The following is a 24,583-nucleotide window of genomic DNA, read 5'->3' on the forward strand; positions in this document are numbered from 1 at the left end:
ATATTTTCATGAGTTCAAGAACAACACCATTTTCGGTTTTGAAGAGAAAATGAGTTAGAAAGCGTTTTATAAAGTTTCAACGGTTGAATATGTTCTTGACATACTCATGAACGACATACTTAAATCTCATCAACATCCACTGGTTGAATGTTGAGAGATCAATGATTGAAGATGGAAGAACAAATGAGAAAAATGAGAGAAAAAGATGAAGAGAGGGTTTTACCTTCTCTTGAAAAATTGGAAATGAGAGAGTGTGAGAGAAGTGTGGAGTGAAGAGTGCTTTAGGGGAGAGGGAAATCTGATTTCCCTCCTAGGCAATCATGAAGATCTCCTAGGGTGGATCTCCTAGGGTGGCTAATGGTGAGATTGAGTGATGTGAGGTTTGCTTTATGGAAAGGCAAATCTCGCATCCCAATGCGAAACGACTACTTCGCGGACCCGTGCGATAAATATGCTCGAGTATTATCGGCTAATACCCAATCGGATATTATAAATCGCCCGATTGTAATATCCGATTAGAATTTCGGATTTCGGCATTCCGAGTGAAAAATATTTAGAAAATAGGTATGAGTGTATTCAGGGTCTATATTGTCTCGAAATGAAATTTCGAAGCCAACGGTACAATCGGAATTCGATTCCGAGTTACGGAACTCAAAAACCACTTTTTGAGCAGTACCGGGTGGATTTCGGCCCCGACATTGGTTCAAAACCGACTGTCTCCGAAAATTACCAAAATTTTCTACAAAATAGGAAATAAAATTACAAGACTAAAACTCAACTAGAGTTTCGTCTAATTCTTTACTGAAAATTCCCAGAAATTCATTTTCGAATATATAATTAATAAAAATATTAATAAAATCTTATAATTTAAAATCGTAAAATTCGCGGTGTTACATTTGCCTGACACATGCCTACTATTTCGTTCCAACTCATTCCTTGAAAATTCACCAAACTAGGACATTTCGAAGCATAATACTATTTTTAAAACATTTAAACTATAATATTTTTAGTGGTGACAAGTATGAAAATTTGCATGAACTAAAACATGTAATGAAGCAGGACTCATGCATGCTCAATCCTAAGTACGTGTAATTCATAAAACTTAGCAAGGTTAAAGATGATAATTTTATGTGATGGTGTAGTGGTATAATGTCTTACTGAATCTTTAAGTATCGTACTAGGTTAAACATTCGATTCTTATAAGCTACCATTTTTTTTGGAAGAGCAATTATACTCTACAAAACAAATTAGTTTATTACTTGGGGATACCTAAAAAATGTTGATAATTCCTTTAAAATCACATGATTTAGACAAAGATTTTGTTGGTGATGTTACATTGAACAACTATTTTTTTTCTTTTTTCAAAAGCTTCATATGATTTCACTATTTATTCCCCATCCTCCAAACCTAATCAACCACCACATTCTCACATTGTCCCCTAAATCGACCACCACTCTTTCTTATCCTCGACCATCTACCATGAGGGTCATTCTCACACCATCTTGTTTTAAATTCTAGCACCCAATAAGCTTCATTCATGTAATGCTAAAACCTAATAAATGGTCTAGATAGGCATGGCTTTGAGAAGGAGAAAAGGGATATACAAGAGGAAAACACAATCACTACCCTTTTGCATTCATTTGAGAAGGCCCAAAGGCATAAAAGGAAATTAATCATGGATAGTTTTTGGTATATATGTTATATTGTAATAAGAAAAACAATTTAGCTTCTTCAACTAGCTCTTATAACAAATCTTGAAATATGAAAACAAAAATGGTTTATAATCATCTTGATGATCTGAACCAATTAAATCGTCGATTAGGTTGATCAAATCTATATATTAGTTTGACTAATTTATACTGATGAAAATTGAGATACATGTTTTTCACATAAACCAAAATTGTTTCATAGTACTTATATAATTGATAAATTTATTTGAAAATTCATGTGTGATATTAAAAGTTTTGTTTCCTACTATGGAAAGTTTTGTCATCAAAGTTATATATTTTTCAATTTTTAACTTTTTCATAAAAAAGAATATTATTTTAACTTTTTCATAAAATAATCTTCTTTTTTAACTTTTAATAAATAATTATTAAATTATGATTTTAAAAATATTAAATTAGATGAGACTAGTCATATTGACTAAGTACACTACTAAGATATAGTTTCACTAGTCATTATCATTTTAACTAAAGAGTTTTACTAATAAGTACTTTTAGCATATGGGTTGAGAATTTAAAATGAGATTTTTAATGAAGGATATTTTTTATATTTTTAAAATAATATATTTTTTAAATAAAAAATTGTTTTGAACTTCTTAACAAATGCAAACTTTATATTAACTAAAAGCTTTTATTTAAATAAAAGAACTGGGCCCAGATAACAAAAACTTATCAGTGCTGCCCTACTATTTATTCTATGTCCAAAGCACAATGGTCCAATTGTGTATTTTATGTTCAAAACACACAACCTAAGTATACAAAAGTATGGTAGTGTGTGAGAGAAAGAATTGTGTGAATATATATATATATATATATATATATAATTAATAAAAAAATTATAACATATTAAAAGTTTAATTTTAACTAAAATTTAGTCCTAAATTATAACACTAAAAAACATAATTACATTTATCTCTAAATAAGATATATTGTATATGTCTCCATACAAGTTTTTATCATTATTTTTCAACCTTTGTGTTTTGGTCCAATGAAGGTAAAGACTAATTGATAATTACTGCCAAGTTTGTTTTGGCATATGCATAAATTCTAGAGCTCACCCTCTAAAAACTTTGATTTTTTGTCAAAAAGGAAAACTTTAAATTTATTTTTACAATATTTTGCTTATTTTTGTTGTTGTGTGTATCATATCATATTCACATTAGGGATAGTAATTACATCAAGATATTGGCCTTATTGCATTCAGCCTAACACTAACCAGTGATGATACGACTTTCATGGTATTTGATTTTTCTTTAGTTGATTTAACTTTTCTACAAAATATCAATAATATTTGCCTAATTTATGCAACCAATATAATGTGAGGACTTCTACTAATTTGTTTATTTTCCTTAACTTACCAAAAAAATAGTTCTTTTCTTTAAAATATATTAGGTGTTAGAAACTAATTGTTTTTTGCCACATAAAGCTATTCCAGTGCATAAGAGGGAACAAATTCATGTTCCCACTAATGCTTTAGCTGTCCTTTGCATGAAAAAGAATAAATGTGAATGTTTAAACTCATGAAAAAAACTTCAAAAATATTTAAAATACAGACAACTAGACTAATATTAATAAAGATGTAGAATATATGTTAATTAATATATTTATTGTTTCCATTTAAGATTTAATGTTGTGTTAGACTAAATGTGATAATTGACTAACAAAATGATTAAGTTCCTCTAACATCATATTAGGGGATCCATTCATATTATATGTAAAAAGACTATTTAGAAATAATATATATATATATATATTTAATTTTTTCATGCCTTGAAATAAAGAAAAAATGTTAAACTCAATCAAACGAGGATAAGGTGCTTAGTGTTGTATCTTTGTATTGGAAAGAACAAATTTAATACTTTTAGAGATGATAGATTTAGTTTTCTGATACACATTTACTCTATTTGAACATTTTATCTTCAATCCTTAGGGATGAAGTTATGAAAACCATAACACAATTAGCCACTAATTATTGGCAAGAAAATACACTAGAAATGTGAAAGAACTCTTCCTTAAAAAATATTGTTTTACTATTATCTATTGAATGACCATTGTTAAAGAAATAAAATAAAACATTAAGATTTTATATTATTTACCACCAATTTCTAATAAAATATAGATAATTTTCCTTCACTATATTAAATTGAAATGTCTATTTTCTTATAAATCCTCCTAATTACTAGGTAAAGAAAGTATTAACTGTTGTTTATATTATGAAGATAGCAGATACATTTACTTTTTCATTTAATGTGTTTTATACCGAGTTTACAGTTTACATATAGGAGGATTTATAGGAGAATATAATAAAACTCTGATATATAGTAGCAATAAATTTATGATGTAATTTATTAGAACCCAAGCATGTAACTAACAAATTCCTAGTAATAGATGCTCATCTAATATATCTGGCAACACACACAATAGCTGAGTTTTTGTTTTTATTTTATCAAGCACCGAAACAATTAAGTAATGCTACAAAGTTCAGAGCTCATGGAATCACTATAGTAAATGTTCTAATATAAGGGTAGAAACAATTTGATTCTCTGTTTTGTAAAGTCATTAATGGGTAATAGAATAGAATAAAAACAGAAGCATCAAAAGTCATTGGAGGAGCAAAAGAAGAGAACATTAATTGAGGGTATGCCCAAATTATTCAAAGGGTGTTGTGTACTTTTTAATATCATTTAAAATTAAAGCTATGTTATAAGTACAACTCAATTGGAAAACTTTATCTTACAACCTTAATCAAAGAAGAAAGTTGTCTTACTATACTATAATTGAAATTATATTCATCTCTTACATTTTTTTATATATTTTTATGCATACATACATTTGAAAATGCTATAAATCATTTTACAAAAAAGCATTTTTTAAACTATAATCTATGTTTCTCTTTCCTCCCTTCTCTCTCTCTCTCTCTCTCTCTCTCTCTCTCTCTCTCTCTCTCTCTCTCTCTCTCTCTCTCTCTCTCTCTGTTCCTCTCAAAGACTTACTCTGTTTTCATTCTTGCATTGACTATAATCTTATGAGGCTCACTGTGTCAATATCTGATGCACACAGATCGGTGAGCAACTAAAGAAAGAACTTTTTAATACCATTTTTACTATTTGGTATTCATGTTTTACTTAATTAAAACAATGGAAAAAATCCTGACAAGTTTTTACGTGCAACCTTCATTTCAAAGATTCTGAAGATTCTGCTTTATCATTGTTCATTGTGGCAAAATCACATATTTTAAAATCAGATTTTAATTAGTTAAATACAGTTTGATTCATAACCACCCATAAAAAATCTTGTTTTGTTATTGTGTGCTGGATACTCGTGCTACTACTTTAGTTTCCATTTTCTTATTCAGTATTTCCATGTTCTACTCATTCATTTCAGCATTTAAAGCATATTATTGAAACATTCATGCCTCTGAGGGGTGTGTATAATTTTTATTCTTTAATATGTTGTTATTCTGTAATGTTGCAGAAGCTATTGTGAGGAATGTGTTGAAGGGATTATGGAAGGTTCAAAGTATACAACAGGATAAAACACAAATATAGCAGAAGGTAGAGTAGAGTCAGAAATATTTCAGAAAAGCTATACAAGTGTATACAACTCTGCAGCTTTAGCTTATTCCACTCAGGAAAATAAGCTTCCAAGCTTTCTTCAAAATGAGTGGGCAACAAAATAACAGGTAGGATCTTTTATTGGGTTCTAATTTTTTTGTTGACCTGTTTGTCAATGTGACCATTGATATTGTCTTTGAATATATAACTACTTATTTTGAATTGAATGTATGTTCAGTATATAATTAGGAATAGCACAACTAAACTTGTTTGCAGATGCATAATTGTATATGGGGTGGTAACAGAATAAACAACAGATGGTGATTGTTTGTTTGTTTAGGTTTGAAATGTTGTGATAGTTTATCTTATAGTCTTATACTGAGTTATGGTGTCTCTAGAGTTCAGTGGGGGCTAGCTTAGTCTCAATGTTACATCTTTTGGATCAAATACATTATGTAGATAAGAAAAACATGTATGCGACTTTTTTATTATGTCATTGTATCATCCACCATTCATATTTAATCATTATTGACTCTTATAAAAAGTAATACAAATGAATAGTGAATGATATATATATTATATATAAATCTTTACACTGACAAGATATTAGATTATGTAGAAACTGAAATGGTATTTCATTATTGAGTGTCCTGCCACACATCAGGAGATGCATCATCACATCTTATATTTCCTTGTTTATCTTTAGCTTCCTTTTTATGCATAACATTCTTGGACTTCCTCAATCCTTGATTTTTCTGAATGAATTTCACTACTACTGTCACATTCATCTTTGGTAATATATCTTCAAAAATGGTTGTCTAGCAGTGATGTAATTGATATGCATATACAGAAATTTCATCTATTCTAAATGCAGTTTAATTTCATTCGATGAGTCTAATTATATTGGACTAAAAATGTTACTTAAGATGTGGTAAATAACCATGATGTGGTATAGCACATAGCTTAGAAGGATAGAGGTGCATTTGCAAACAAGTTATACATAGCTTTGTCAATTAGACACTGAAGTTCAAAAACTGTTTCATTTCAGCTATTTTAGTGTATAGGGTATAGCTCCTCTTTAAGTTATTTGATAATACATAAGTTGCTTAGGAAACACATAGATGCATAGCATAACAATTTAATAATGTTCAAAAGAGGGTTCAATGTCAAGTACAAGTGAAAGAAAGATTGTAATATCATTTATAACTTGCAGGATTTCAATGTTGAACTTTGGGGAACAACTTCTGGGTCAAGATGGGAATCAATTTCAAATGAACAATACAAGGGTATCCATCAACCCTGAGAATCCCATTCTAGTGAGATCTAATCCCATACCAGACTGGCAACTGAACCAAATTAGAAGAGCAAATTTTCAACAATTTCATGTACCTGGAAGTGGTTACATGAATGGCATGCACATGCGAGGCCACTATGCTCGCGCACAGCATAATATGAGCACTGGTTTGAACAGTAGGTTGGAACTGCTGCTCAAGAATAATGCAAATCCTATATCTGCTGCTAACAGCAGTTTTGATGTGAGAATGAACAGGGCAGCAGGAAATCCACTGCTTCCAATATTCCGTACTCAGGCCAGTAGCAACGTGAGGGAATCTTATGCAGGTGTACAAAGATCCAACATCCATTCAGCTCCAGGCATCATGTACAAAGAATCAAACAGACTTCTGATTCCGAATAGGAATTCTGAATTTAATGGCAGCAACTCAGAGACCTTGCTCAAGAGTAGTGCTCAGTGGTCAGTGCCAAACCAAGTGGAGGGCATACCCCATGGTAACATCTTGTTTCTACTGCAATTTCAGATTCAAAGTGAAATCAGTCAATACAATGCCTATCTAATGTTATTATAGTGCAAACACACCAAAGTTTAGACAACTGAATAAGGAACATTAGACTATTCACTTGCATGTCACATCTAGCCACACAATCTTGCATATAATATTTATGCCAAATTAATAAATAAATTGATAACAAACTAAATTTCCAGGGAACTTATCACCTGTAACAGTTAATTAGCATAAATTAATTTTGCATTCACCTGTCATATCAGTAATTCTAGGTAAATACATTTTTGCTGTAATTTCATTAAGTGGAATTTTGCTGCAATGAAATGAAGGAGGGGAAAGATTTCAGTATAGTTTTCCATTCAATGTAACCCAAAAGACATTTGATGTTGATAATACTGATAAAAAGAATTATTCTTTCAATTATCAAGACATGAAATCCATGAGCTTGTAAACATTTGCATTGTTGTGTATTTTAATGTTTCTTTACATTGTGAATATGTGGAAGTGTGGAACTGATATCTCTCACACAACTTATGAATTAAGCAGCAATGGGAAACTATGATAAAGATTGTGATGCTACAAACACAAAATAAACATCTTTTTTTTAATTGTATAAACAATACCTTCCTGCATCCTTTATGATTTTAGCAACTAATTACTTAATGGCTAAAAAAATTTCACAGGTGATTCTTACCCTAAGTACAGTTTGAACTATATGCCAATAACAGAAGCTGATGCTTCGGTTACCTTCAACTCCTTCCAGTCAATACCAATAACAAGGGATCAGCTAAAGTTTGCAGGCAACCAGTTCTGTGCAATACCAGATTACACAAGAGCTGGAAGCACAAGTCAGGACAAAGGCAAGCAAGAAGAGTTGATTTCATCCACAGAAAAAGTTCAGGAATGCTACAATGGGCTTCTACAGCAAATTGTTGATTCATCATCTGCAGCAATTTCAACATCATGTGGGGATCAAAGAGGTTCTGACAGTAACTTCTGTGGAGAGGGAAGTGGCCTGGGTTTTGACTTGAACAAAACACCTGATCAGAAAGTAGCAACCAGACGAAGAAAACATAGGCCAAAGGTAATTACAGAGGGCAAGCCCAAAAGAAGTTCAAACCCTGCAACTCAAAAGAAACAGGTTAAGGAGAATTCGCCCAAAAAGAGGAAGAAAGTCCTAAAAACTGAAGCAACACCACAGGCTGATGTTATAGAAGAAACCAATGGTTTAACTGTTCCAACTAGAAAAACCTGCAGGAAAGCTCTAAATTTTATCTCGGACAAGAGTAGAAATGAAAGTCAAAGCAGAATAGTTTGTCACCATGACGAAGCTTTTCGTACCACTTCAGACTACAGGACAGCAGAGATGCTAAGTGGAGAAAATGTAAAGACAAACTCAGTTTTTCTGAGCAACCAGCAGAATGAACTTACAGTACAAGGAAGGAAACGAATCATAACCTTGCCAGGAACTACAGAAGAAAAGCAGATACCAAAATTTCTAGCCACTGAGAAAGGTCCAGCTCAGGGAAATTCTGTTTTGTGCCAGGAAAGAAGTAATGGATGCATGCAGCAATATATTCATGCAAAAGAAATTGGGAACATTCTCTTTCAATCAGAAACATGTTTTGAAAACTCTCAGAACACTAAAGAACTGATTTGTCAGAATACCCATCAGTCGGAGTCTAATATTCCCTCCAGTTCCATCAAAGGAAAAGTTTCTAAGAGAAAACGCAAAAGCATCGATAGCCAACATAACTCAGCTACAAATCCACTTGGTACATCCTTGTGCCAAGAAATATTACAAGCAGGTGAAAATTTTGAAGGTGAAGCTCTTGACAAGGGCTTCTTAGAAACTACGAACAAGAAAAAAACAAAAAAAAGACTCCATGGAAAGGTCAATGGAACGTCTTCCTGCCAAATAATGTCTAAAGATGAATCACAGAAAGTGATAAGAAAAGGCAAGAAAGTATCCCAATCACCGCCTCATGTAAAAATGGCAAACTGCTGCACTGAAAGTGATAGATTTCTAGAGCAGAAAAACAGGGGAACCAGCACTGGTGATTGCTTTGCTATCTCAGGTAATGTGTTTTTTGTAAGGGAAAAGATTTTCAGTAGCACTTCATAATGATACTTATCTGTTTCTTAATTTTCAGGAGAACTGCACCAAATATACTCCACCCTGATAGACGAGATAATCTGTCGCCTGAACAATCTCAACCTCAGTGAGAGCAACACATCAGCTATAGAAGGACAAAGCGCACTTGTCCCATACAAGGGAGATGGTACAATTGTACCCTACCAAGAACCTGACATTCCAAAGAAACATAAACCAAGGCCTAAAGTGGATCTTGACCCAGAAACAGAGAGAACCTGGAAGCTTTTGATGGGCAAGGAAGGAAGCAACAGCCTTGATGGAACTGACAAGGAAAAGGAGAAGTGGTGGGAAGAGGAAAGAAATGTTTTTCGTGGACGCGCTGATTCCTTCATTGCACGAATGCATCTTGTTCTAGGTATAATGCATCATACTTTATAGCCACATTTTATTCGAGAGACATTTTTTATTTCTAGAAGTTTATTATAGCCACATTTTATTCTCCACAAGTTAAGATAATTGACATTGAACTATTCATTATAGCATTATTAGATTTTTTTTAACTATGTTGAAATTATAAGGTTTAGGTAGGAAAGAAATAAAAGAAAAAAATGATTGTTAATAGTGCACAAATATATGATTGTTAAGATTAATGTGATACAATACCCTAACCTAATACTTTTATACTAATAAAGGTCAAGTATTGGTACTACCAGTACAAACCCAGACCCACATGTATAATTAGCATCTAAGCCTAACATTCTAACAGAATGAAATCTAAATAACAGCCTAACTTAAACAGAAAGGAAGAAAAATATGAAAAAAGATTTGAACAGATAAGAGATAATCCTCCTGTATTTTCATTATCAGACAATTGACATTCAAGTGGGACTAATATTAAAAACAGAAGTCAATCATTTATTTAAATTATTCACTTGATTGCTAAATTGTTTGATTCTCAGCATATATTTATAAAATTAAATTACCTCTGCTCTGCAGGAGATAGACGTTTTTCCAAGTGGAAAGGGTCTGTGGTTGATTCAGTGATAGGTGTTTTCCTAACACAAAATGTTTCAGATCACCTGTCGAGGTAAGCCAAAAATCAGTTAGAGGTTGCTAATACTAATAAAAGGTGAAGCCCCGACAAAAACTTATGTTTCTTTCCCCTCTTTGCAGCTCTGCCTTCATGTCTTTATCTGCAAGGTTTTCTCTGAAGTCAGAAGGCAGCAGATCATATATTGTTGGCACAAAGACATGGGTTGAAGAACCGGATGACACAACAATGTCATGCGGAAGAGGTACATTCAGTGAACTAGCCTACCATCTTGGCTTTGGGTTACCCCATAATACAAGTGGGGTTTGGAGAGACAGTGAAACCTCTAGGATACAAAGGATCCCAATAGAAACAAATAATAAAAGCTCAGAGGAAGAATTATTGTCATCACAAGATTCTCTGGAGTCCTCAATTACACAAGGCACCAGAGGATATGGATCCTGCTCAAGACCCAGTTCAGAATCAGGACCTAACAGGGGATGTGAACCCAGCAAGGCTCAGTTCTTAACTTCTACAAATTCTTTTCAGGTAGGGAAGACAACTATGTTCCAAGAGTTTTACAATAGTGTAAATGGAGCATCATTGTGTGAGGAGAGAACCAAAGATGGACAGGTACAACATGCAGAGAATTTGAAACAAAGTCTTGGAGTAGAGGGAGTTAATAACCGCAATTTCCGCTCAGCATTTAATTATCCCAGCAATTTTGGTTATCCACAAGAGCAAGAACCTGTAGTTCCTTCAGCATACTATGAGTTTCATTACCCAGACACACAAGGGCTGGAGACTTTTCAAATGAATGGCAACGAGTCTTTTTGGCCTGAAACAGTTACAACACACAGTAAATTTCCAGACAACAATTATGAGAAATTTGGCATCCCGGAAATAGGAGATAATGCAGATGAACCTACAGAGAAGCAGTATGGAAGTGGAGCATTGTCGTCTCCAGCGTTACCTACAATGAACCATAGTGGACCATTAAGCAAGCATTTAGACCTTCTACAAGGTACTTCTCACATATTGGGCAGTGAAAATATTATATCTGCAGCAAACACACAAGTATGCTCAGATAATAGTAGGGCTGAATCAAATGAACAACAAATTTGTTCTCCTAGCCCTACATATAAGAAGAAAAAAACTAAGGTTTCCAAAGCAAAGAAAGTGAAACCTGAGACTGAGAAAAAGCATGCATGTGATTGGGACATTCTAAGAAAAAAGGTATTGGCAAATGGGACAAAGATAGAAAGGGGAAAAGAGACAATGGACTCACTTGACTACGAAGCAGTGAGATGTGCCTCAGTTAAAGAGATATCAGACACTATCAAGGAAAGGGGCATGAATAACATGTTAGCAGATCGAATCAAGGTATTTTTGTCAAAACAAGTTTGCAGAACATTGTTTTTTGACCAAAATATTTTTTAAAGAGAAAAATCTACTATAAATTTCAGGAATTCCTAAACAGACTGGTTATAGATCATGGAAGCATCGACCTTGAATGGCTTAGGCATGTTCCCCCAGACCAAGTAAAGTAAGCCACACTAATTTCACTTATTTCTTATCATCATTGTCCTTAATTCCTATGTTGAGAATTTTTACACTAATGGCAAATAACAAACATATAATGAAAAGTAACTGTCATTTCTATATGGTTTCTATAAACACCCACTTCAGGGATTATCTGCTAAGCATACGAGGATTGGGGCTAAAAAGCGTGGAATGTGTAAGGCTTTTGACACTTCACCATCTTGCTTTCCCGGTAAGATTTATTTGTAATTCATTCACTACTTAATAGCCGATGCAGATCACTAAAAAACTTACAATAACATATTGAAGGTTGATACCAATGTTGGAAGGATTGTAGTTAGGCTTGGATGGGTCCCTCTCCAACCACTTCCTGAAACACTTCAAATACATCTTCTTGAATTGTAAGTATCTTATGTCAATCAATAAGCAAATAAACATATCACAACTAGAAATTGCTAATTATTATGTCATGTAGGTATCCAATGCTTGAGTCAATTCAAAAGTATCTCTGGCCTAGATTGTGCAAACTCGATCAAAGAACCTTGTAATATCACCTCTCCCAAAATTTATATAAAAAATTATTTGTGAACAATTTATTGTAGAAATTACTACTTTATTTTAGTAGTTAAATCTAAAACAAATGTATTGGAATGCAGGTACGAGTTGCATTACCAGATGATTACGTTTGGAAAGGTATGCATAATTTGTTTCCACATTTGTACAACATTCAAGAAAATGAATGATATATTGTTAGAAATAGCTTTGTTTCAAGGACGACCAAGGGTTTTAATGCAATTCATACTTAAATACGTAGGTTTTTTGCACAAAGAGTAAACCAAATTGCAATGCATGTCCAATGCGAGCAGAGTGTAGACATTTTGCAAGTGCTTTTGCAAGGTAAGCTACTCAATATTAATTGGATAACATAATGTCATCAACTTAATGCCAAATATGGTGTATCAAGACAATTAAATTCAGGAGCCTCAAGAGTCAAGCCACACAAGTTTTCAAAATGATGATCTTTGAGATTTTGAATGCATAGGGAATTTAAAAGAACATAAGGTTAAACAATAAAATGAATGACAAATTTTGAAACCTCTAAAATTAGAAGTTCAAAATAAGAAACTCAAGGCTAATACAGAATCCATTATAGAAAGCAATTAGATAGATCAAGAGAAAAAGAATTATTTTTATCCTCTGCATTTCTCCATTGTTATGTGCATAAGGTACATACTTTATATTTATAGTCTCACAAACCCTTTTGCCACAGTGCACGACTTGCATTGCCTGGACCAGAAGAAAAAGGCATTGTGGGTATGTCTGTCCCCATTGCAGCTGACAAAAACCCTTATGTGAATATGAAGCCTGTGATACTACCTATCTCTGAGAACAACTTTATTGGAGAAGCAACTCATGAAAGTGGGAACTGTGAGCCAATAATTGAAGAACCAACAACACCTGAACAAGACTCAACAAATGCATTAGAAAGTGACATTGAAGACTTCTTCGTGGAGGATCCTGATGAAATTCCTCCTATTGAGTTCAATATCTCAGAGTCTGCATTGAACGTACAGAGCTTCATGCAATACATGGAACACGGTGATGGTGAGATGTCTAAAGCACTTGTTGCCTTGACCTCACAGTCGGCTTCCATCCCGGTACAAAAAATTAAGACTGTGAGTCGGCTAAGAACAGAACACCGAGTGTAAGTATATTAGCAACTTGCAACAACATAACTCTTGGCTAACATACAAAAATAACTAACTAAAAATATTCATCATTTCATTTAATGTTGAGCAACTTATTAAGTGTCCGACAAAAAAAAGTTAACTCACGACATAATTTGCTGTAAGATAATGAAACAACTGAATCATCCATATGCAAGTGTAGGTCCTAAATAAAATTATTTATTTACTATGATAATGATATTTTGCTCCATAGTATAAATTATTGTTTTCACAATGCAAAGCCTTTGGATATTTATTCACAGATTTAAATCTAAATGATAAGATAGTAACACCTCATTTCCAAGATCAAGCAAAATTAATTCTACATGTGGCATCATTGTAGTCAATCATAAGCATGCTTGAAGTAGATGCCTTAATTCTCTACATCATGTGACAATTGAATTTTTTTATGTGAAAGACTAAATGATGTTTTCCAACACCTCATTGATGCAGATATGAACTACCAGACTCACATCCACTTTTAGAAAAGGTTGGTTATTCTTTCCTTTGTACTAAATAAACTATTTAGTCATCATCTTGGACAGATTTTTTTATGTTGGATTGTTTACATAAATTTACAGATGGATAAACGAGAACCTGATGACCCGAGTCCTTATCTTCTTGCCATATGGGCACCAGGTTAGCAAAAGACACTTGAAATAACTTCAATTTCATTTAAGAACATATGCAATAGCCTATGAAAGCTATCTTTTTACTAATATCACCAAAATGCATACATACATTCAAACAACCAGATTGGAAAATACAAAGCATAGTATTATTATTCTATGCCAGGTTAAAGTCAGATAGTAACACAATCTACTTAAACTCATTCATGTCATTGATCACTAGGTGAAACTGCAAATTCCATTGAACCACCAGAAAGAAGGTGTGGATCACAAGATTCAACTGACATGTGCAATGACAAAACATGCTTTTCATGCAACAGCATTCGAGAAGCCAATTCACAAACAGTCAGAGGAACACTCCTGGTAAAGATTATTTTGTGGATTAAAACAGATGGCCCTATATTCATCCCTTATGTTTTTATTTAATAACTGATAAATGACTCCATATATAGATACCATGCCGAACAGCTACGCGGGGGAGCTTTCCGCTGAATGGGACTTACTTTCAAGTTAATGAGGTATGTCTAATCAAGGTTCTCTTACTATCAATCACCTTAGAAAATCTACACTTATTATAAATTTCCTAAGTCATGAACAAGGAACATAAATGTTTTATTATTGTCTAGTTATTTGCGGACCATGCATCCAGTGTTCAACCCATTGACATCCCAAGGGCATGGATATGGAATTTGCCAAGGAGAACTGTGTACTTTGGGACCTCTGTATCATCAATTTTCAAAGGTAGAAAAAACTACATTCACATCTATTACATATCTATTCTAACCCAGTTTATCTCATGAAGTAAAACTGTGCTCACTAAAAATACTTATGTATACTAGGTCTCTCTACTCCTGAAATTCAGCATTGCTTTTGGAGAGGTATGCAGACTACCTTAGAATGTTTGTTTTATTTAAACTTTTCAATAGGTTTCCTCGTGGAAAAACATGATTCACTAAAATCCAAATTTACCAAACTTAAGTCATTTACAAATGCAAGTAATATCCCAATTATCTCTTACACTCAACCATGTAACCAGGATAAAAGGGAGAGGGTAAAAAGGCTTAATCTAGCTCTAGGTTTATCCGTTTAGCAAAATTTTCATAACCCTGTCAAATGTCAATGATTAAATCAAGGAAAGGACAAGAACAATCATAAGCAATTGTCATAACACTTATAATACCATTATTATTTACACAAGATCCTTCTGTCTGACACATGGCATATTAAACCATCACGCACACTCCATATAACTCCAAAAGCTTTCATTTACCCTCCCCAACGACTACTCTAACTATATGCATACAGCACATATAAAATATCTATGTTCAATCTTTGACCCTACATGTTACAATCATTGATTAGTTCCCCCATATGCATATAAAGTACCAATGTTCAACCTTGTTATGCCTATTAACAATTAGATATACTTTATTTCAGGATTCGTTTGTGTTAGGGGATTTGATCAACAAAAACGTGCACCTCGTCCTCTTCAGGCCAGATTGCACTTTGCAGCAAGTAGATCAGTGAAAACAAAAAAACAAAAATGAGAATAATAGGACATGTTGTCGAGAAAGTTGCCAGCAAAAGTTGACATCAAAGATCCAGATGTTCAAGAATACAGATGCCAGTGATAGGAGATCATTGATGATTCAAAATTTATTGTTTAAATCAGATAGTGGATAATTTTACCCTTCGGTTATTTTTCCTAGAACAAAAGAAATACATTGCATAGAGTTTTCAGTTTAGGATATGAAATCCTAGAACAAGTGAGATTGACCTATGAATCATCTTCATTGAAGCTTGAAACAGCCATTCATTAAAAACATGCTACAATATGCTAAAAGCTACTGTCATTATTGCATGATTATCATTTAAAGGATTTACTGATAGAGCACAAATTGCAGATATCAATCAGAAAAAATCATTCATGCATACCAGGTAGTTTTTATGACATTCATACACTATATATAATAAGGATAGTTTTGGAGCACAAATCCCTAATTATGAGAAACCCTACACATGTTAATACAAATTGATTCTTGATAACAGAATGAGCAACCCAATACATTAAACAATTGGTTCAGGACACGTCAAAAATTCTTCCACGGGGAACTGATTAATCTAAAGATTTGAATAATAAATAGTGAATATCTATTATTCCATTGTAAACTCATGTATTGTATATTTCTAGCATATTTTTCTACAACTTTGAATACAAAAACAGTAAGAAGTACGACAGACCAAAACTAGCACAAACTGAAGAAAATATATCATCTTTTTTGTCATTTACATATACATATGAACCAAATGAAACTCTGTCATCAGGGTACTCACTTTTCTATATGACCTAGGATTTGTTAACTCCAGATAATGTCAAAGTATATAACTTTAATCATATATCATGTTCTTCTGAACAAATTGCTTTTAGAAACACTAAATTATCACATAATCTATCAAGGCTACTAAATATGCTTATGACAATGACTATAGTGATGCAACATAAGAAAGCCAAGTAGAAATTATTTTACTTGGTTTCAAAAATGAGGTGTTACATACCTTATCATTTGGACTTATATTTGTGAATGAATATATATATATATTTTGCATTTTGAAAATACCAATTTACACCATGGACAAAATTATCATTATGGTATAAATATCTAAAAAAATTAGCAGCTCAACTTGCTCACAGTTCATTCGGTTACTACATTAGTGTATAATTAATCATGACATGCATTAAACTTTCTAGTTTCTGCCCTTACAAGTTGCCCAACATGAAAAATAAATGAATAGTTTAGTTTTAGTTAGACTTTTTGCTTGTCGAGAGTTATGCTATTGCAAGCAAGGCTGATATATATTTACACTTGGAGTTTTATTCTTAGTCGGCTCACGTTCTTCTATTTTGTGTAGGGATAGAATCAGAGATTGTGGAGTAAAGGCAACAAGTGCCTTCATCATGTCACCTTCATGGCATTCCAGTATTGGATACAATCTTATATATTCATTGCAGACTCTAGTCATTGAACTCAAAAGTAGGTATCTCGTTAGGATCCTCCCTAAAGAAGTCTTCAATGTCACTTAGCTTTCCACTCTGGTTCAAGAGTTATAGGTTCTTCAATAATTGGCTCACACTTTCCACTTTTATGATTTGCTTCCCCATTAACGTTGATCTTGGGGGATAGAGTATCATAGGGTTTATACTAATGGAAGGGTTCCTATCAGTTGCATGGCCACAGTGCCTTTCTCTTGTGGCCCAGACAAAAAGGTTGTGTATTGTACTAAAGGGTTAGTTTAGAATATAAAAAAAATTAAATCATTAATGTACTTAATATTGGAACAATTTCAATTTTCTCTTGATCTATCTCATTATGACATGTTTTGTATTATTCTTGAGTTTCTTTTTTGAACTTATGATTTTAGAGTCTTCCAATTTTGGCATGTATTTTGCAATTTAGCCTTGTTTTCTTATAATTTATCAAGACATTTAAAAACTCAAATATACAATTATTTTACATAATTTTGCAATTTAGCCTTGATTTGATTTGTTGTTTTACAAGCATTTTGCATTAAATTGATGGCATTATATAATCCAAGTACATTAAGTAACATACCTTGCAAAAGCACTTGCAAAATGTCAACACTCTGTTCACATTGAACACACGTTACAAATTTGTTTATTCTTTATAAAAAAAACCTGCATATTTGGTGCATGAATTGCACTAACTTCTTTTATCCTGACCATGTAACAAAGCTAATCCAAACAATATATTAAAAAAATCTTGAATGTTGTACTAAATGTGAATATAAGTTATTTATACCTTTACAAATGTAATGAACATTGTGCTCATAGTTGCGCTCCACTTGTACATTTATTAAAAGATTTAACTACCATAAAATAGTTATTTCACCAATAAAGTATTAACAATTGATTTTATATTGATGTAAATTTTGGTAGACATAATATTATAAGGTTTTTTGGTCGAATTTGCACAATATAGGCTAGAGATACTTCTGAATTAACTTAAGCCCTAAATATATACATAGCACAAGGTTTACCGGTTTCTACATGTGATATGTTTATTTGTTTACTGGTTGGCACAAATAACTTATGGTTCAAGGAGGTGTAACTGAAGTGAATCAGGAAGTGGTTGGAGAAGGGTCAATCCAATTCTAATGGCTATCATTCTAACAATGGAGTCAACCTTAAAGACATGATCCATGGCAACATGTTATTGTAAACCATTTTAGTAAACTACATTGGCCGTTAAATAGTTGGTAAATTAGAAATAAACCTTACCAAGACAACGTGATGAAGAAGTGTCGAAAATCTTACCTCCATGCTTTTAACCACAATCCTTATATACTTAGCAGATAATCCCTGCAATTGATGGTGTATATGGAAACAATATAGAAACGACATAGCTAATTTGCATTACATGTTATTTGCAGTCGGTGTCTACTACATATGAAGTTTCTCCACATAGATATTGAGGACACCAGTGAATGGTGATAAAAGAAATACTAAAATTGAAATGGCTTACTTTGTTATGTCTTGGGAACATGCCTGAGCCACTCATGGTCAATGCTTTCATGTTCTTTAACCAATCTGTTCAAAAATTCTTAAAATACGTAGAAGTTTTTGCCAAAAACATTTTGTCCAAAAAGCAGTGGTGGAACAAATTGCCAAATCCCTTAGGAATAGTAAATCTAGATAGAACCTAAAACCAAAACAATAATAACTAATATTAAAAAAAACCTAATCATAGTAATGAAAAACAATTTTTTTAGACAACTAAAAAAATTCATATCTTATAATTGATATTAAATATCTCTTTCCATTTATATCATTAATATTTGTTGAAAGGTCTACCAATTTGTCAAGAGGTGCACATTTTGTTTTTCCAACTTGACAGCGAAGTCGTTTCCAGTGTAATCATATCAAAATCATAGTGACAAAAGAATACCTTCATAGTCTTTTCACAAAGTTTTATACATTTATCACTAAATACGACAAATAAGGATATGGATCATGCTGTCTTCAGCAAAATTTACAAAGCACATAATGTGCACAAAAAAACATCAACAAATTTCCAGTAATTTTCATAATGATGAATATTTCACCACCTCTAAAAAAGAAGCAAATACCTAAATATACTTTCCCAAACACCTAATTCCTTCTCTACAGTGTGAAAAGATAGCAACTGATGTCATGGAATATGAAAAATATTTCAAAAAATAGTAGATTTTAAAGGAAAATATATATTAGAGAAATTAGATTCACACACCAAAAAAAAGAGAAAAGGACCAGCTACAAAGATCATAGTGAAACTTATCTGAAAGACATTTCGTAACATATGTCATCTAGAATAACGTCAACATAACAACGGAACACTGTTCTATATCAAATCTATCATATAGTTGAGAGTATATGAAGAGTTTTAAGACTATCATAATGGATCGAATTGGTTATACATTTTTTATTCAAACATTTTCAAATCTACAAACATCAAAAATTTACATAATTACAAACATATATAACATATTTCAATTTGATATATCAAAACCAAAGATCTATGCAGTAAAACACAAAATTATGAAATTTAGATTAAGGTAGTAGTAGTTACTCACAAAATCATTCTCCAATTTGCTTCCAAGGACTTATCAACCATTTGAAGTACGAAATCACGAGCAACACAATGATTTCACATCAACTTCCGTTTTCAGAATGATGTGTTGCCTAATATCCAACGAAACTAGCGTGAAAAATAAGGTTAAAACGAGAGAATGAGAAACGGAGAAAAACTAGGGTTTGAGATTGGAACCTGTGAAGCGAGAATATAAAGGGAGAGAGAATGAGTGTGTTGGTCTCTACTGCCATTGACACTTGGCGCCACTTGCCTTTTCCTTCTTCAATTTTCAAACTCTTAACTATTAAGCCTTCTTTTTCCTTTTGCTTTTCTATTGCAAATTTACCCCTGCTTTTTTTAGTTGAAAATTTCAATTTAATAATTGTAAAAATACAAAGTATTTGAGAAATAAAAGTTGGGTTATTATAGTGATTTATGGTCTTGCATATGGAAAGAGTGATGTTAAAAGATTAAATTTATATTTTCTTACATGGGGCACAATTTAAGTAGAGATAAGACAAGGTTTGTTTGCTCTATATATTGTCATATTGAAAATGGTTAAGGAGGATATAGCACATGGTGGTGGAGAAAATACTAACATCTTATTGGTGAAAGGCTAATCGTGATATTATTGATAAGGAAAATGATATGTTCTCATACTAAATACTTCTACTTTATTATAAGTAAAAGAACTAGTAAGATAATTTAGTAGAAGAATGTAGCATTACTCTATTAATAAACTAGTGATATTTTAGATATAAATATATAGACCACACAATTTTAGAAGGTTGGTCTTTTGCTAAAGAACTTGTTGTGGGTTGAGCTAGAAATAGAAAGGTTTAATTTGGGGTGTTTTTTAATGACAAAAGTTAAATGGTTATCTACCAACAAGAGTTTATCTTAAGAGATTGTGATAGCTCTTGAAATATTTTGAATGAATAAATGTGGAGAATGAATTATGTATGGTCAAATTTGATTTGGAAATGGATGAGACTAAGGTGATGAAGAGTGACCCTTATGTGTTGTTTGGCTATTATCTAATGATTAATATACCATGAATTTTGTTTCGCTTGCTATGTAGAATGATCATACTCTTTTTAATTGATAGGGTATGGATACAATAAGTTAGGTAGAGACAATGATATAAAGGATTGCGTCTATATAATTTGTTCTACATTTGGATGTTTGGGTTATTTGGGACGTGACCACCCTATAACTAATAAGAACACATTGGCATCAATCACAAATGTATAAATTATGATTGTCTAGAATAAGGTGGCTCAGACATCAACCATGTCGTGGTGTAATTAATGATATGGGTTAACAAGCAAAGTGAACAATGTGGTTTAAATTGTGAATTGTGGGAAGGGGATTTTTTAGAAAGAGTATGGCCAGGACAAGATAGTTGTTACACAAAAAAACAAAAATGGGAATGAGAAGAAAAAAAAGGAATGTCATAAAGTCAATGATTGAAAAATATACTCCTCATTTTTTTTTTTATATTTATGCAAATCACTTATAATTTATATACATACATTATATTCAATATCTTGGATGGAAGGTGGCGTAATGTTTTAAATATGAGGAATGATGAATATAATTAAACCTTAAAGATCTGCATAATTTATTCAAAATATAATCATTCATTCTAAGGAATTTCAAGTATGGAGACAAGTCTTCCTATCAAGCCATTAAGGTAAGATTCAATATTTAGGAATAAAAATAAAACGCGTGGAATAATATGGAAAAAAATGAACAGTATGTGATTATGTTCTCTCTCCATAAGATGATAAGATGTGAGTCATACATCTCTTATTTTTGTCGAGTCACAATGTGCTAAGATTGAGTTAACTCGTATTCAAACTGATACGAGTTGTTGGTTCTTTTATAATGAAAAAAGGAGAGAAGTACCACATGGGCTATGAGAAACACTTGAAGAGTGTTTATAAATAAGAGATGTGTTATTTGAGGTGTGCCCTAAGGGGTACAGGAATTTAGTGGTGGGAGATGCACACCACGTGACCACCACGCATGTTGTCGTTGCCTTCCGTCCAAAACATGGTTTACATGTAGTTTGCAAACGGATAATCATCAACTGACAAAGATAAGTTTATGTTCTTTTACAGATAAACTCGATATGCTCCATCTTAATATACTTGCTCACTTTCTTTATAAGTAAGATATGTGATATTTGGGATGTGCCCCAAGGTGTACAAGAGAGTATTCGGTGGGGGAGGATACGCACCACATGACAATCACATGTGTGTCATCGTCGTCCAGCACATGGTTTAAACGTGGTTGACACCCAATTTGCAAATGGATAATCATTCATCTAGCACTAATGAAGATTTTGTTTAGTTATAGATAAACTCGATATAGTGTGTTCTTAATTTGTCTGTTCACTCTGATAAGCTCGCATTTTTGCCACTGATTTTTCTAGTTGTTTGGGATCTCATCCTATAATTAGAGGCTCTATCACTTCAAAAAAAAAAATACATATGTCGAGATGCACTTCCTTATATTTCTCTTTCTCTCTCCAATTCCCTATTGAGACATTTTCGAGTTGGGATGAGAAAATACTCATATTGTAGGTACTTGAGACGAGTACACACAAAAATGGTTTATAAGTGAAGACGAGTATGATGATACATGCTTCATGGGCACCCTCGTATTCTTACATTTATTTTTTATTAAATATTCTATATATATATATATTATACAATTTATTATTTTATATTATATAGTATTTAATTTATTATTATTCTATAATAAATTTTAGTTATTGAAACATAATTATAAACTTAACATGTTTGTAAATTATATTATTTATTTAATAATTATTTTATATTTTTCTTTCGCCTTCTAATTCTTTGTGGAAGCATTTCCAACTAACAATGGTAAAAATACTCATTATGTGGATACTTGTGACGTGTACGTGCAAAAAGTAGTTTATAAGTGGAGATGTGTATCATTATATTAAATATTCTATATATATATTCTACTTTTTTATTGTTTTATATTATATATTATTTATTTTATTATTATTTTTTTTAGTGATCAGAATATAATAATAAATTTAGCATGTTTGTAAATTTTAGTATTCATATAACAATTATTTTATATATTAATTATTACAAAATATATAAGTATATACTTAGATTTAAAAATATATTGGGTACTCACACATACTCAATACATACATAGGTACTCACTAATAATATGAGTAATCATTATTCATGCCTCCCATGTTGGCATCCCTATTTTAGATGTCATTCTCGCCCTTTCTTTCTTTGTTATTATACATTGACAATAGCCATACATAATGATATTAGTATAATGAGTGTTGATTCAGAGTTGAACTATTTTATCCTAGTGACATTATAGTGGACTAGTGTGTACAGGTACTTCGTGCCTGCCGGCGAATACTTTGTGATACTACATATTTAATTTTTATCTATTTCTTTATTTTGAATTAAAATGTATTTGTTGTGTTCGGTGTACTTTATATTATATTTTTTGTGTTTATGATAATGTTTAATTTAAGGTGAGATATGTGGTTAATTAATGCATTAGTGGTAGTTGCTTAGGATAATATAGTTTTTTTGTAAAAATTAAATAATGTTAAGGGCAATATAGGAAATGAAAATTACACCATGAGGGAAGTTATTTCAAGTTTTGACTTTATATATAGTATAGATAATATATTTGTACAAATTTAAAAATATTATGAAACATCTTAAAAAGAGTAATATAGTCTCAGACAAAACTAGTAATTTTCTTTAATGAATGTAATTTAGTGGGCATTGGTTTAGCGGGAAGTTAAGTTGAGATGGGTAGAAAACTTTATAGGTAGTAAACAAATTTCTAACAGGGTGATCTTGGGTTGGCTTGTCATGACTAAATTTTTTCCATTGGGAAATCTTTTATTTGACATATTTGTGTAATTCATTCATGACATAATCTTGCCTTGTCAAGTGTGTGTGGGGTATCTTGTTCACACATATGAGGTCCATTTCCACTTTTAAATGCAAACAACAAATTAAATAGTCCCAAATTATATTGTTGGTGTTCCAATTTGAGAAACAACAAATGAAATGCAAACATCCAAATAATGAATTTGTTACACCCATTGTGTTCAGTTTCTTCTCTTCCATTCCACCAAACTCTTTTAAACAACCAAATATTGGGCCACAATAATGAACGATCTTTTGCCAAGGTGCAATGAGGAACACTTACTGCCTATTGTAGGCTCTCATTGTAATAATGTATCAGACTTAACTTCCCCACTAAGGGCCCAACCCCAATTTGAGTCTTGTTGTTTGTGTGATAAAAGTTTGTTAAAATAAAAAGCATCGACCACAGTGGGAGTCGAACCCACGACCTTTTGATCCGAAGTCAAACGCGCTAATCCACTGCGCTATGCGGTCCTACATTAATACTTGTAGCATATCAGTTATCCTATACCACATTTACTTTAGTGTCAAATTTCGTTTATATTTCAATTTGACTCATTAAATTTTGGAAAAGTCAAATTGGCTTTTAAAGGTATAACAAAATAGTAACTTATAGCATTTTTTTATAATTAATTTTGGATGTTTGGTATAATACACTTGCAACCAAAGTTACAGGATTGATGTCTTCTTGTATCTTTTTTTGGTTTCCTACATGTATTCTCATACTAAAGGTAATCTTATCTGTGTCGGAAACATTCATAAGACTCGAACCAAAAATATAGGATGGATGTCTTCTCGTATCTGCCGATATACCAAGGAGGATGCTATTTGTTCTCATTTGTGCCATGAGAAAGGGAGAAGAATCAAGAAAGATAAGTAATAACTAATAAAGCATAAAGT

The 24,583-nt window shown here is 32.2% G+C and overlaps 1 protein-coding gene, 1 long non-coding RNA gene and 1 other non-coding gene across 9 annotated transcripts; 1 reads left to right on the forward strand and 2 right to left on the reverse strand.

Moving 5' to 3' along the window:
* LOC109336028 (protein ROS1-like) lies at positions 4,700 to 15,885 on the forward strand. Of its 6 annotated transcripts, XM_019572365.1 has the most exons (20): positions 4,700 to 4,788; positions 5,199 to 5,406; positions 6,492 to 7,066; positions 7,764 to 9,158; positions 9,234 to 9,590; positions 10,172 to 10,262; positions 10,349 to 11,588; positions 11,672 to 11,751; positions 11,895 to 11,979; positions 12,057 to 12,148; positions 12,223 to 12,291; positions 12,404 to 12,440; positions 12,562 to 12,644; positions 13,018 to 13,452; positions 13,928 to 13,964; positions 14,056 to 14,113; positions 14,327 to 14,466; positions 14,556 to 14,621; positions 14,730 to 14,844; positions 14,943 to 15,211. In XM_019572365.1, exons 2-20 carry the CDS (start codon positions 5,384 to 5,386, stop codon positions 15,191 to 15,193), a joined length of 5,229 nt encoding a protein of 1,742 aa, XP_019427910.1. In that variant the 5' UTR covers positions 4,700 to 4,788; positions 5,199 to 5,383; the 3' UTR covers positions 15,194 to 15,211. The 6 variants fall into 6 exon arrangements, with proteins under 6 accessions (XP_019427910.1, XP_019427913.1, XP_019427912.1 ...); XM_019572368.1 differs by lacking the exons at positions 4,700 to 4,788; positions 5,199 to 5,406 and adding an exon at positions 15,541 to 15,885 and having other exon boundaries at positions 6,419 to 7,066; positions 14,943 to 14,981; XM_019572367.1 differs by lacking the exons at positions 4,700 to 4,788; positions 5,199 to 5,406 and having other exon boundaries at positions 6,419 to 7,066; positions 10,349 to 11,051; positions 11,139 to 11,588; positions 14,943 to 15,504.
* Positions 6,970 to 20,022, reverse strand: LOC109336029. 2 transcript variants are annotated; one of them, XR_002106291.1, is made up of 6 exons: positions 19,926 to 20,022; positions 19,732 to 19,840; positions 18,645 to 18,821; positions 10,159 to 10,254; positions 7,775 to 8,120; positions 6,993 to 7,083 (listed from the first exon to the last, which is right to left on the reverse strand). It is a non-coding gene; the product is annotated as an uncharacterized LOC109336029 (long non-coding RNA). The 2 variants fall into 2 exon arrangements; XR_002106292.1 differs by lacking the exons at positions 7,775 to 8,120; positions 19,926 to 20,022 and having other exon boundaries at positions 6,970 to 7,083; positions 19,732 to 19,917.
* On the reverse strand, positions 24,084 to 24,157 carry TRNAR-UCG. Its single transcript has one exon. It is a non-coding gene; the product is annotated as a tRNA-Arg (tRNA).

The sequence above is a fragment of the Lupinus angustifolius genome, chromosome LG20, assembly GCF_001865875.1.
Source record: "Lupinus angustifolius cultivar Tanjil chromosome LG20, LupAngTanjil_v1.0, whole genome shotgun sequence".
Classification (NCBI taxonomy): Eukaryota; Viridiplantae; Streptophyta; class Magnoliopsida; order Fabales; family Fabaceae; genus Lupinus; species Lupinus angustifolius.